This window comes from Garra rufa, chromosome 12 (assembly GCF_049309525.1).
Source record: "Garra rufa chromosome 12, GarRuf1.0, whole genome shotgun sequence".
Lineage (NCBI taxonomy): Eukaryota > Metazoa > Chordata > Actinopteri > Cypriniformes > Cyprinidae > Garra > Garra rufa.
Window position 1 is genome coordinate 20001621 of NC_133372.1, and position 13867 is coordinate 20015487.

Below are 13867 nucleotides of genomic sequence, written 5' to 3' on the forward strand. Positions count from 1 at the left end.
GACCTAAAGGATTTTTCTGAAGAACAACAGGCAGTTTAACTGTTCAGGACAAACAAGGGACTCATGAACAACTATCACTAAACAAAAAAACACAGCTGTGGATCATTCAGGTCAGAACACAGTATCAAGAATGAAGGGGATGTAAACTTTTGAACGGGGTCGTTTTTATTAATTCAGCTATTATTTTCTCTTGTGGAATATATGTAAACATCTTTTATGTGAAATATCTTATTCAGGTTAGTTCTAAATAAACAATAACATGCACTTTTTATGACCCCCCCCCCCCCCCTCTTATTTTGGTAAAATAATTAACATTTAGCAAATTATGAAAGGCGGGTGTAAACTTTGGACCTGAACTGCAGATGAGTTTGTTTCATCATTGGAACAAATCTGGAGATATTTAGCAGTATGTCGATCTTCTGAAGTGAATGGGTGCCATCAGAACAGCTGTTTTGGACTGTTTTTCACTAAAAGGTCCTTGATCTGTGCATATTTTTCTTCTGATTCAGACTAGACTGCTTTTTCACTGGAAACAGTAATATTAGACAGATGACTCATGCTAGCCAAAAGAAACAGTTTGAAGTCAACAGTTAAAAAAATCTTAATGATGGATTTGTTTCGTTAAAACATGCAGCTTTTTGCTTCACAGCATGTTAATCGATGGAGTCATGTTGATTACTTTTAATTATTGTGATGCTTTTATAATATTTGTTGTTTATTCAGAATGGCAACAACTGCAGAAGTGTTCTGTGACAAATTACATGAACTAGTGAGAGTGTGAAAACATTAGAGCCCAGTGTTTTTATGTGCACATAGATTTAATCAAAAGTCTGTTTTATGCAGAACAGTGAGCACAAGTTATTGCAATGGAAAATAGCCATAGACAGTTGAGGAAGCACCACTACAAGACTAACTTTAGCACAGAGAGCCTGTGACTGACTCACTCTGACTCACTCACTCCATCTCACGCCCCTCCTTCTCACTGTTATTCTCAGACCTTCATGTTTAAAATCCACAGGCCTCGTTCTGAACAAATTTTTAGGCAGATTTTGCCTTAAGAGAAGCGCATATGATTTCTTTACCCTTCATTTTATGGATTGCCTAAGAAATCCTGCTTGGCAGCTTTATAACCCGAAGGCACATTCAAACAGAGCAGTGCACTCAGGGCATTAAATGACGGATCTGATGAGTATATTAAATAAAAAGCTTGGACCTTCCTTAGGCTGCATGATTTCCAGAATATTACACTAAATCTTACAGTCGGGTTTTCTGCCAGCTGCTGTGAGGCAGATTCTCAGGTCTGCAGGTGTAGCAGAGCTCAGCGAAATCCATGAGATTGTAATGACATTGGAGAGCCATGAGGGCTGGGTGGAGCAGTGCAGGAAAATGCAAGAGTAGGGAAGGGCAGCACAAATTGTCAGAGAGCGTTATGGACGGAATGACTGCCATGGGGAAGATTGAATTGTTAGTTGTGCTGTGAATCTAATGCGCATGAAGCACAAACAAGTAAACCTGACTGGATAATTATGTGAAAGGTGTGGTCTCATGTTCACCGAGGACAGAATGCCACCTCACTGGAAATGTGTGCTGTGAACTTAACCTTAATGTGGGAACAATGCCTTACTTAAACAACCAACTGTTTAATGATACTGTAATGAATGCATTAAACACATTTTATCAATAAATCAAAGGAAAATGCAAGCTGAACACCTTTCTTTATCATATGCATGCACTAAACAATTATTTTTACACAGTATTTGAGACATTTACCCTTTTGTACCTCAGATTTACATTATTGCACTTATTTACATGCAATGCACAAGAAAGATAAATGGCTTAGTGCCAATTAAACATTTTTTTGTGTACCATGTGATCACAGTTAACCACTATGTGCTTGCCGACCTGCATTTATTTACTGTTTATCATGTTTATGAGGATGATGAAATAATACGCTGAATATAAAATACTTTTTGAAAGTGGACATGCTCTGCAGTGTGCATCTAACAGTATTTCAAAAGAGCATTTAGCAAATTCTTTTAGAATAATTTTTAGTAGCCTATTTTCTCATACCAAATTTACATTTTAAAAATATACTACTGTTAATATTATAAAATATCATTAATTGAATTCTAAAAACAAGCTAATAAATAACGAACTAAGTGAAGGCCAGTCATTGTAGTCAAACAAAAATATATATGCATTTTTAATTAATGCATCAACTACTCGTTTTTTTCCTGCTGCACCCACGATACATTTTTATAATGCATTTCATTACAGTAATGTATGTTGCACTGTTATGTTTCTATTAAAGGAGAAAGAATAAAGAGAGGTATGCTGGTTTATGGTGCGATTTGGGGGAGTTTATTGACTTTGTGCCATAAAGTTGCATAATGTGGTTTTAGAGATCTGCCTCAGGGGGAAGAGAAACAGAGACTGTCATTGGCTGATAGACTCGCATCTGCCTCTCCCCTGAAAATACGGCAGATCATTTAAAGTCCGCTCGCATCTATTGAAACTCGTGAAACTGAGTCTGGACTAAACCAGGAGCAGCTTCTCAAACCAGATCTGTCTTCATCGCCTTCTGTGTACTTCTTTGACTCGAAAGGTAGGAAAATTCCGTGTACATTCTTAGTCTCGAAGTCTCGTATTGTACAGCTGTGTGCAGAATATTGTTATATCTCTGGGTTATCACTTTAGTCTGCAGGAGTCAACATTTGGAGTGGACCAAAAAAGTTAATCAAAGCTGTCCTAAGACAAGAACGGGTATTGTTTTGGTTTTAGGACAACTTTGATTATTCCCTTTTTCTGGCGTATTTATTACGTGGATGTTAACGGTAGAGGAGTTTATTTCTGTCTGCATCTCCGCTTTATGACGGAAAATGAAGAACAGGAAATAACAGTTTCATTACAGATGTAGACGTGGAGTCTAGGTGCAGACCGTTTTTTTACTACTGCAAACTCTTTATCTATATTTGCAAACATAGTTGCCATTATTTTGTTGTGCTTTGTAGGCATTTGTGATCTTGCGCACTTTTAGAGCGAAACGAACATAAAGACCGTCACTTTAAAATGGTCTGAAATGCTGAAAAACAACTTTTTGTACGCTGAATGTGCATGTGGACTTTTATTGATTCTTGTTTTAATTACAAATATAAAAAAGTTCATATTTAATCAATTGTTTCTTAAAAAAATCCAGCTAGAACTAGAGTATGTGGGCGTGTCCATTCAGACACGGACGTGAAACCCTTACATGAATATCATTGTAACCATACTTTGCATCAATATGTTTAGGCATAAGATTTAATTTGAGGAGTTTCAGATTCATCTAATTAATCAAAATGATTTAAAATGGGCAATTAAGTCATGATTGCAGGGTGTAGGCTACATTTACACCTATTTGATTTTGCTAAAAGACAAAGTTAATTTTGATTAAATTTTTTTCCAGTGCTAAACAGTAAAATTACACTTATTATTACACTATTGGCTTATGATTGCATTCAAAACCAGTCAATGTTTATGTTATCTTTTATAAATTACGTTATAATTTTAAACTGCACTGTCAGGTATTTTTTCTACTTCTATAAATCTGTAAATGCCAGATTGTATGTACATGCAAAGTATGTTCTTTGCATAAAACTTTTTCCTGGTAAACTCAAAGGACCGGGGCACGCATGTCTGCCCACAGCTACAATCATGCAGCATGACTCATTTGTTGACACCCCACCCAGCCGGGCTGCACCCACCTTATACCTAGAAAGCCTAACAGCCTAACAGCCTTTTGTTTTCTGTATGACCTGAATATGCAGTTAAAATGCTTACGGATGAAGTGCAGATACAGTAATATAAACAGTCTCATATTGTCCTCATCTAATGCATCTGATGCTTCCTGTATTATTATCGATGCAAATTTTTAGCATGTGCATCCACACATTTCCCTTATATTTAAGTAAAATTGGATGTCACTTTGTTATAGGGAATTTTTTTTATAAGTACATGAAGAAGCCTTAGTCTTTCTCTTTAGTTGTTTTCATTTAAGACCTATTGTGCTGTTTTTTGGCCATGCCAGTTGTAGGTCTTTGGATTGTATACATTTTCATAGTTCAGCCCCACTATTTTTGTATGTTCCAGGAATCATGGTTTTCCATAAGGAGTTCCAGAATGCAGGCAAGGAGCCTGGTGTGCAGATTTGGAGGATCGAGAAGATGGATCTAAAACCTGTCCCCAAACAACTAAATGGAAACTTCTTCACTGGAGACTCCTATGTTGTCCTTTACACCACTTCTGCTCCATCCTACAATGTCCACATGTGGTTGGGTGAGCGAGAATAACCATATTTACATTTCAGAGTCCTTTCAAAGATGTGGCATTGTTTTTTTTATTCTTGTCAGATATGTAGGCTAATACAAAACATAACTTGACACTGTTTATTTTGAATATTTGCATTACTCTTTGTCTGTTTAAACCACAGGTAGTGAGTGCTCTCAGGATGAAAGCGGAGCTGCTGCCATCTTTGCTATGCAGCTGGATGATCACCTGGGTGGAGCACCAGTCCAGTACCGTGAGGTTCAGAACAATGAGTCTGTCACCTTCCTTGGCTACTTTAAAAGTGGAATTAAGTATAAGGTAATAATGTCTACAGAGAGCTGTTTGTTGCTAAATCTGACGAAATCATTGTCATATTTGGTAACATGCTCCATCCAGTGCTCCATATAACCCCACCCTTTTAATCATTGAAGATGTATTATTGTGTTTTATGTCAAACATGTATGATTTAATCCGCTATACATTACATTTCAGTCATGTTCTATAATTAAAGCTTCTTTGAATTAAAGGTAATTAGATATAATTGGAAAAATTTCAAAATTGGGGAATCTGTAAACGTTTAAGAATCTGTCATTGAAATCCTATACTGATGAACCACTAATCTAAAAAAAATTAAATAAATAATAATATTAATAATGTTATTTGTCAGCATCAGTGTTTTTGGTGGCTATGGCTATGTAGTAGTAAATAAGAGTTATTATTACTGTCCAGCATTGCAAATATTTTTTTTTCCTCATATAACAAATGTGTTGATGTAGACAGGTGTTAAAAGCCACATTCAAATCAGTAGTGGAAACTTCCTGAATGATTTCCCTTGCAAATGTATAGTATGTTGTGTCTGGTTTAATGTATGTTTTGTCTAAGATGCTTTTAAGGGTCAATATTTTTGAAGATGAGATTTATAGCTGAATTTAAATTTGAATAAATAAGCTTTCCATTGTTGTGTGGTTTGTTAGGATAGGACAATTTTGGTCCAGATAAATTATTTAATTATTTAAAAATCTTTAATCTGAGGGTGCAAAAAATCCTTTAAAGTTATCCAAATGAAGTTCTTAGCAATGCATATTTCTAATCAAAAATTAATTTTTGATATATTTACAGTAGTAAATTTACAAAATATCTTCATGGAACATGATCTTTACTTAATATCCTAATGTTTTTTGGCATAAAAGAAAAATTGATGACTATTGCTACAATTATACAAGTGATACTTAAGACTGGTATTGTTGTCCAGGGTCGCAAATGTGTTAAATGCATTCATCTGCAATTACTTTTTGTGTAGCTTTTATATTTTAATTGCACTTTGAGAGCCACAAGACATTCTGGTGCATTTTGTTCTTTTCCCCTACACAGCAAGGGGGTGTGGCCTCTGGGTTCCAGCATGTGGTGACCAATGACATGAATGTGAAGCGTCTGCTTCACATTAAGGGGCGACGTGCCATTCGTGCCACAGAGGTGGATTTGTCTTGGGCCAGCTTCAATCGCGGAGACTGCTTCATCATTGATCTCGGCAAGGTCAGAAACACATGGGGTGAAGTAATAAATATATTTGAGAATCTTTTTAATGAGAAATCCAAAACTCACAACCTCACAAAACATATTCTGATTTCCCCAGGACATCTACCAATGGTGCGGGAGTGATTGCAACCGTTTTGAGCGGTTGAAAGCCTCCGAGGTGGCCATTGGCATTCGCGATAATGAGAGAAATGGGCGTGCCAGTTTGCAAATGGTTGAGGATGGTGCTGAGCCAGAGGCTGTCATTGCTGTAAGTCTTATCGTCTTCTACAAAACAAAACAACTAAATTATGCTGCAAGTTTGTATATGCAGTGCAAAGAATGAGCATGTCTTTTGTTTTGCTGTGACAGGAAGTGAAAGGATAAGTAAATGGGTCAGTGGTGGCACACCTCACTTAGGTGTTTAATTAATGAAACACAGTAAAAGAGTACGACCAGTAACAGCACTGATTTTCTTAATCAGTTTGTTCAGCCAGAAAAATCAGTGCTGTTACTGCTCTCACTGTAGTTGTAAACCACCTTAAAACACAGTATAGACAATAAATACTGTGGCTATGGACTGGTAGAACATCAAACTGCTGCACACCATGAAAGAGTTTAAAGAGCAGGTCATATGGGTTTTCAAAAAATATCTTTTTAGCAGTTTGTAACAGCTATCCTTCAATGTAAACAGTCTGCAAACTTGTTAATCAAAAAAGGCTTCTTTGGCTTCTAATCTTTTTTATTTGGACTAACAAGCATCTCTGAACCACAACCTGTAAGTACGATTGATACGTTATGTCTACATTTTCAAGTGAGGGCTCAAAATATCTAGGTTTTAGTGCAAATATGTGATGTACAGGTGTACCTAGTGCAGCTAGGTTTCCAGGTAAACCACGAAATTACTGACCAATCACATTTCGAGGGGGATCCCCTGTTAAAAATCACATTCCGGGGTGTAAAATACTTGCTTTTGTCGGGGATCCCCTGGTAAATTTGCATTCCAGGGGCTAAATATGACGTTATTGGGGTTGCGTCAACACACAGACTTTGCAACACAGATGGTAGTGTTCGCTAACTTGCTCAAGTACTCCTCAACTGTCATTGAAATGAATGGGAATGCTAACAGATAGCTTATTCCATATATTTGTAGCTTCAGAAACCTACACCGGTAATACAAATAAGAAATCAACACAACAAGGAATCAGACACTAGATAAATTCAGACAAAATAAATCTGTAAATATTCACATGGCATCTTCTCAAGCTATTTAAGTTTATGCATTCCCTGGGATATGAACTCATGACCTTAGCATTACTAGCACCGTGCTCTAGACTGTAAGGTATAGAAACATTAAAATAAAGATGGAATATGTTTGTAAATGTTAGTAAACAGTAAATAGTAAGTATTTAATGCAACTAGTGTTGCAGTCAGCTAAGAAGAAATTCCAGTTCATCTGGTTTTGATTTTGACTTGGAGCTTGAAGTTCTGCATAATAGTCTTTTTTGTGTCCTGGGTTGACCGTTGGCATGGAGAAAACTGGTGGAAACTCTTATTGTGTTTATTTTTAGGCTCTTGGTCCGAAGCCCAACATCCCAGCAGGAAGTCCTGATGATGAGAAGACTGACAGAAGCAATCAGAATAAGGGCTCACTCTACATGGTACATTTATGTATAATGCACACACCACAAGCACTATATTATGCTTATTGTGTTGTATTCATGGTGTTTTCTCTTTGTTAATGTATGCATTTGTGTGTTTTGTATGGGTTAGGTATCTGATTCTGCAGGCTCTATGAAGACATCTCCAGTGGCCCAGAGCAGCCCTTTCAAGCAGGAAATGCTCACTCCCACCGAGTGCTACATCCTGGACAATGGACTGGACGGCAAGATCTTCCTTTGGAAAGGTATAGTCAAATTTTCTTTTGGTGTCCTTATATAACAAATATATATATTAATTAAGGTGAGGTATAGACTTTTGAAGAGGCTGCTTTTGACTTTATTGATCATTTCATCTGTTTTAACCTTTCAGGACCAGATGCAAACACAGAAGAACGTAAGGCAGCCATGAAGGTAGCGGAGCAGTTTATCAAAGACAAGAACTACCCCAAAAACACACAGGTATCAGACTTGGATTTAGCATGTTAATTAAAGAAATCAAGTGAAAGACAAATTCTAATCAGTCTATCTAACTTTTTGTTATCAGATCCAGGTTATGCCAGCTGGAGGCGAGACTACACTGTTCAAGCAGTTCTTCAGTAACTGGATAGATAAGGATCAAACCACAGGTCCAAGCCAGGCCTACACTATTGGCCGCATTGCCAAAGTTTCAAAGGTTCCCTTTGATGCCACCAGTCTGCACTCAAACAAAACAATGGCTGCCCAGCATGGTATGGTGGATGACGGATCTGGCAAGGTCCAGGTAAAAATTTAGAAGCTAAAAGCACCAGGGAACATAGAGGTGTTCAGTCTAGGGTCCTAAAACCCAGAAGAGAATTAGTGTTGTTGAGTATAAAAAAGAATAATATAAAAAATCAGTTCAGCCACTTCTGTGCAGCTCAGTCCAAAGATTATCTGAGCCAGTTTTTGGAAGAATTGGACAAATTTTGAAGGAGGAGTATTGAAAAAACTAATACTGTACTTTTCAAAATGGCCAATACTATAATGGGTGGAGTCTTAATGTACCCACTCTCCACTCAAATATAGCCTAAAAGCTGCTTTCGGTTAATTAAGATTTGACGGATAAACTCGTAGCTCGACTGGACACTTTTTGTGTCAAAAAAAGTGACAAAATCTACAGTTTTATGGAAGTCGCCATTTTTGATATTACTTTGGTCACTGTCGCTATGGTTACTGGTAAGGAATACAGGCTTGACTCCCATTGCACATTCATACAGACAGTATTCAAGTAGCTACTGCAAGTTGCTGTGTGAACGGGACATTTCGAGACTCACACCTGTGATTAAATGTGGTTGTCAATCCCAGAAACTATGCACAGTTATGTCAAACCTGATTTTTGCTACACGCTAACGGCTAAGTGGCTAACAAGTTGCTACATAATAGTTGACAAAGACAGCTGTTCTGGCCCTTATGTAGAAAGTTATTAGCCTAAGTCGCTAATGATATTATAGCATTTATTTTGTTTACTACAAACTCATAAATGTAGCTGTATTCTGAAGGCCCATTCAAACTCATGACTGAACAGCTACAATCCCTAAAAATGCAATAATGCAGATGATTGTATTGTTAACTACAGTGCTGCACTTGTATGAAGTCTCTTGCTCTGACTTTGGCAGATATGGCGCGTAGAGGGTGGAGATAAAGTTCCTGTAGATCCTTCCTGCTATGGGCAGTTCTTCGGAGGAGACTGTTACCTGATTCTCTACACTTATCGCCAGGGAAGCAAGGAGCAGCATATTATCTACACCTGGTAAGTCAACATATGCTCATTAACCCGATTAACCAATATTTACCCAATCAAGTCAATATTTAATGACCTAGCTAAATGTGTTGCTTTTTATATCAGGCAAGGACTTAAGTGTACACAAGATGAGCTGGCTGCCTCAGCTTTTCTAACTGTCAAACTGGATGATTCCATGGGAGGTTCGCCTGTCCAGGTATTAACAAACACAAGCATAAATTTGTTGTGTCTGTGCCTCTTGATTATAATGAGGTTTTCTAGTATGGTCATGCTGGTCTACATTACATGACTACATTTTAGGTAATGGGAGCTAGTGAATTCCACCTTTATTCCAATAGGCTAATTCCAAAATAGCCTGGTGCTTTTTACTTTGGTTCTGAAACATCTTTTGTATTCAATATTGCATTTGTACACTTCCCTTCAAATGTTTGGGGTCTGTAAGATGTTTTTGTAAGTCTCTAATGATTTATTTAGTCAAAATATAATACATATTTATAATTATATGTAAGTAGAATGAATGTATCTCTGCAGGGAACTACCTGTTTTCAGGAAAGAAAAATATAGATTTAGCATCTGTATAATGCATTATAAAGCAATGTTAAGCATAGCCTAGCTTTGTGTACAGCAGTATATACACCCTTTCTTGCTTACTAAGTCCTTCTCTATATAATTTAGCAGTTTTCACACATTTTTTTCCATGGTTTAGGCATCAGAAATTAGTAGAACAATGTCTTTGGTAGTACATTGCAATGTACAATCCACTGCTGTTTACATTTGAGTATCGCCTCAATGGCCTTGCATCCGGGTAACTGACCAGAACGTGACGTTGTTGCAAACCCTCTATAGAGATGTAGATTCAGACTACAAAATATTATAATGATATGGCAGTACATGCGATGCTGTAATCAGCAATTATGGCACCTATAATTGTCATTTTAAATATATTTAGGATAAATTTTGCATATCTAGTTTACATTTTATAAAGGATTTCTTCTTTACTCCTATTGTAATGTCTAATATGATGCAGAGAAAAGTTGTTTGTTGGAAATGAAAGATCTACTCAATTTAAAATTCACTGTTATGTCACCATGCAGGTACGTGTCAGTCAAGGCCAGGAACCGGCCCACTTGATGAGCCTGTTCAAGGGGAAACCCATGATCATCCACATGGGTGGGACTTCACGTAAAAGTGGTCAGAGTCAGACTGGCAGTATGCGCCTTTTCCATATTCGCCAGAGCTCCACCCGTGCATCACGCGCTGTGGAGGTCAGTGATGATGGCAGGCAAATACATGAATAAAATCAACAACGACCATCAGGCAGTCAACCTTTTCTCTCTCTCTTCTCACCCAGGTGGAACCCACTGCATCTAAACTGAACACTAATGATGTGTTTGTGCTAAAGAGCCCTGGTGGCCTGTTTGTATGGAAAGGAGTGGCCGCTTCAGATGAAGAAATGGCTGCTGCTAAACACGTCTGCAGCTTCCTTGGTGGCAGTGCCACAGAAATTTCTGAGGGCAAAGAGCCGGGTGGGTTTCAGCCGTTTTTACCTTATACAGTTAAAAGGCATTCCTAAACTAATCACATTTCCTGTTCTTTTGAACTGATTGGTACTGATTTGTATCTTTGCTTCTCTCAGCTGGATTTTGGACAGCTTTGGGTGGAAAGAAGGACTATCAAACCTCTAAAAGCCTGCAGAAGACTGTTAAACCTCCACGTCTCTTTGGCTGCTCCAATAAGACTGGACGTCTAATCGTTAGTTAATATAAATTGAATTTGCAACTCATTTAAATTTCTTTGTAAAATGAATGCATACAATTTACTATGCCTCTTCTATTCCTTTTCAGGCTGAGGAAGTGCCTGGAGATTTCACTCAGTCTGATTTGGCCACTGATGATGTCATGCTTTTGGATACATGGGATCAGGTTAGCATTTGTTAATCTTAAACTTAACATAAAATGATGTTTGCAAAACACTGTACTTCTGTAATCAGATAAACTTCTGAGTGAAACAGGATGTTCAAGCTGAAAATACAGGGTGAGAATAGATTTTATCCATAATCATTTGACTGGTTCCTGAAAAGTGGGCATTACATACCTGAATAAAGCACAGAATGAAGTTCAGTTGTACACCTTAGTCAGGGTAGTTTCTTTTTTTATTTTTCACAGAAATGAAAATGAGGCTGTGAAAGATAGAAGTAGAGTGTGTTTAATGGATTGTACTGTTGTTTAACTGACAAAGCTGCTTCTTCCTTTAGGTCTTTGTTTGGATTGGTAATGACGCCAATGCAGAGGAGCGGAATGGAGCAGATAAAATAGGTAAGTTAAGAAGCTGATGCACTAACTAACATTAAAAACTACATTTATAATGTAACATTTATACAGTAAGCAAAATTAGGGGATTCCTGATTATTATTGTGCTTGTTTCTTTACCGTTAGCCAAAGAATATGTGGATTCTGACCCCTCTGGTCGTCGCGGCACCCCGCTCATCACTATAAAGCAAGGCTCTGAGCCTGCAACCTTCACTGGCTGGTTCCAGGCTTGGGATGCGAAGATGTGGGACACAGACCCTCTGCAACGCCTCCGTTTCTAAACCACACGCATTCAGACACGCAAACCACTTTTGCAACTTTTGCATAGCTTCCAGAGTACTCATCTCTTGTGTTTCATGCATTGGTGGTCTGAAAGAGGTGCAGATGGTAACACAGTATGCAATATTGCTGCATGTTAAGCCACTATGTACTGTATTTTGCTACTATTAATGACTTTTTGCCTTGTTATTCCTATGCCTTGACTTTGCCTTTTTATACAGTTAAACACTTTTATATTTTCTTTTATATACTTCTGTATTCCAGTGATGTTTTCAACTAGATGGTCTTTATGATTTTTTAAATGAATGTTAAAAGAAATGGAAAATGTAGTTGTTTATAAGCAAAATAACATTTGTCTGTATTCGACAACTTGGTGCCAAAAACTTGATTGTCAAAAACTGTACACGTGTATGGATAATGCCTCATAAATTTGCAAATTAAAATATATCTGAGAATATATTGTAGTTGCTGAAAAAGATTTTAATGTATCTCTACAATTATTCTGATTCCCTGTAGTTAATAATAATAAAGCTTTTAAAAAGTTGTGTGTTTGTTAATGTGGGGTTAGTACAATTAATTTAGCAAGGATGCATTAAGTAGATAAAAAGTGGTGAGTAACAATGATAAATCACCACTAAAACTATTAATCGGCGTAAAACACTTCTCTGGGAATGGAAACTGAGCTCCACGGGTTGTACAGAGAGATGCCTTGCCCAGCACCCTCACCCTGGCTGGGGGTGAAACACCCATTAAACCCCCTACTCTGGGAATTGACAGTTTTTAATTTAATTTGTGTGGAAATATTACATTATTATTATATTTAGTCTATAAAAGACCATTAACAGAGGCCAGAAACGCTGAAAATGCACATAAAGAGGAGAAATTACTGTAGCAGGCAGATCAATCTCACTGTGGGAATTGACAGTTCTCCATAAGTTGCAGGGGCTAATGTGAGAGATACCTGGCCCAAACTCCCTCACTCTAGCAGGCTGAGAGCACGTTGAGGCCCCCTACTCTGGTTACGGAGGGTTGCCCACCTTCAGGAAACGAAGAGGCCATTTTGAGAAACCGCATGCCCACCTACCCTAAACCTTGGCTGGCGTGACACCAGGATGTAGCGCTCCCTTCTCTGGGAATGGAAAGTGAGCTCCAGGGGTTGTATAGAGGGAAGTCTTGCCAAATGCTCTCACCCTGGCTGGGGGTGAAGCACCCATAAAACCCCCTACTCTGGGAATTGACAGTTCTCCTTAAGTTGCAGGGGCTAATGTGAGAGATACCTAGCCCAAACACCCTCACTCTGGCGGGCATGAGACTACATTGAGGCTCCCTACTCCCTACTGGATATGGAGGGTTGCCCACCTTTCGAGAGACAGAATGCCTGCCTACCCTCGCCCTGGCTGGGGTGACACCAAACTGAAGCGTCCCTCTTCTCTGGGAATAGAAACTAGGCTCTAGGTTTGCCATGCCCAGTGCCCTCACCCTGGCCGGGGGTGAATCACCCATAAAACCCCCTATTCTGGGAATTGAAGGTTTAGAGGCAAATGTGAGAGATACCCCGCCCTCACTCTGGCAGACACGAGAGCGCATTAAGGCCCCCTACTCTGGTTATGAAGGGTTGCTCACCTCCAGAAAAGGCAGGGGCCATTTCGAGAAACTGCAGGCCCGTCTACCCTCACCCTGATTAGGATGCCACCAGGCTGAAGCGCGCCCTTCTCTGGGAACAGAAACTGAGTTTTCCCACCTCCAAAGGCAGGGGCTGTTTTGAGAAACCATATGCCCACGTACCCTCACTCTGGTGGGGGTGAAAGCAGGTTGAAGCGTCACCCCCCTCCTCTCTGGAAATGGAAACTGAACTCCAGGGGTTGTATAGAGGGATGCTTTGCTGAGTGCTCTCAGCCTAGTTGGGGTGAAGCACCCATAAAACCACCTACTCTGGGAATTTACGGTTCTCCATTAGTTGCAGGGGATAATGTGAGAAATACCTAGCCCAAACGCCCTCACTCTGGTGGGTATAAGAGCGCATTGAGGCCCCCTACTGGTTA

The 13867-nt window shown here is 38.7% G+C and overlaps 1 protein-coding gene across 1 annotated transcript; it reads left to right on the plus strand.

Annotated features, from left to right (window-relative positions):
* The first annotated feature begins 2457 nt into the window (after window positions 1-2457).
* On the plus strand, window positions 2458-12370 carry scinla (scinderin like a). Its single transcript, XM_073851146.1, has 17 exons — window positions 2458-2605; window positions 4129-4314; window positions 4469-4623; window positions 5677-5838; window positions 5939-6088; window positions 7389-7478; window positions 7591-7723; window positions 7849-7937; window positions 8023-8238; window positions 9113-9246; window positions 9343-9433; window positions 10332-10502; window positions 10589-10763; window positions 10874-10989; window positions 11082-11159; window positions 11492-11552; window positions 11673-12370. Exons 2-17 carry the CDS (start codon window positions 4134-4136, stop codon window positions 11825-11827), a joined length of 2157 nt encoding a protein of 718 aa, XP_073707247.1. The 5' UTR covers window positions 2458-2605; window positions 4129-4133; the 3' UTR covers window positions 11828-12370.
* The last annotated feature ends 1497 nt before the right edge of the window (window positions 12371-13867 follow it).

Coding starts and splice junctions, on each gene's coding strand:
- scinla (XM_073851146.1), top strand. CDS start 4,134: ATGGTTTTCCATAAGGAGTTCCAGAATGCAGGCAAGGAGCCTGGTGTG. Junction 4,315..4,468: donor CAATGTCCACATGTGGTTGG/GTGAGCGAGAAT, acceptor TTTAAACCACAG/GTAGTGAGTGCTCTCAGGAT. Junction 10,764..10,873: donor TTCTGAGGGCAAAGAGCCGG/GTGGGTTTCAGC, acceptor TGCTTCTCTCAG/CTGGATTTTGGACAGCTTTG.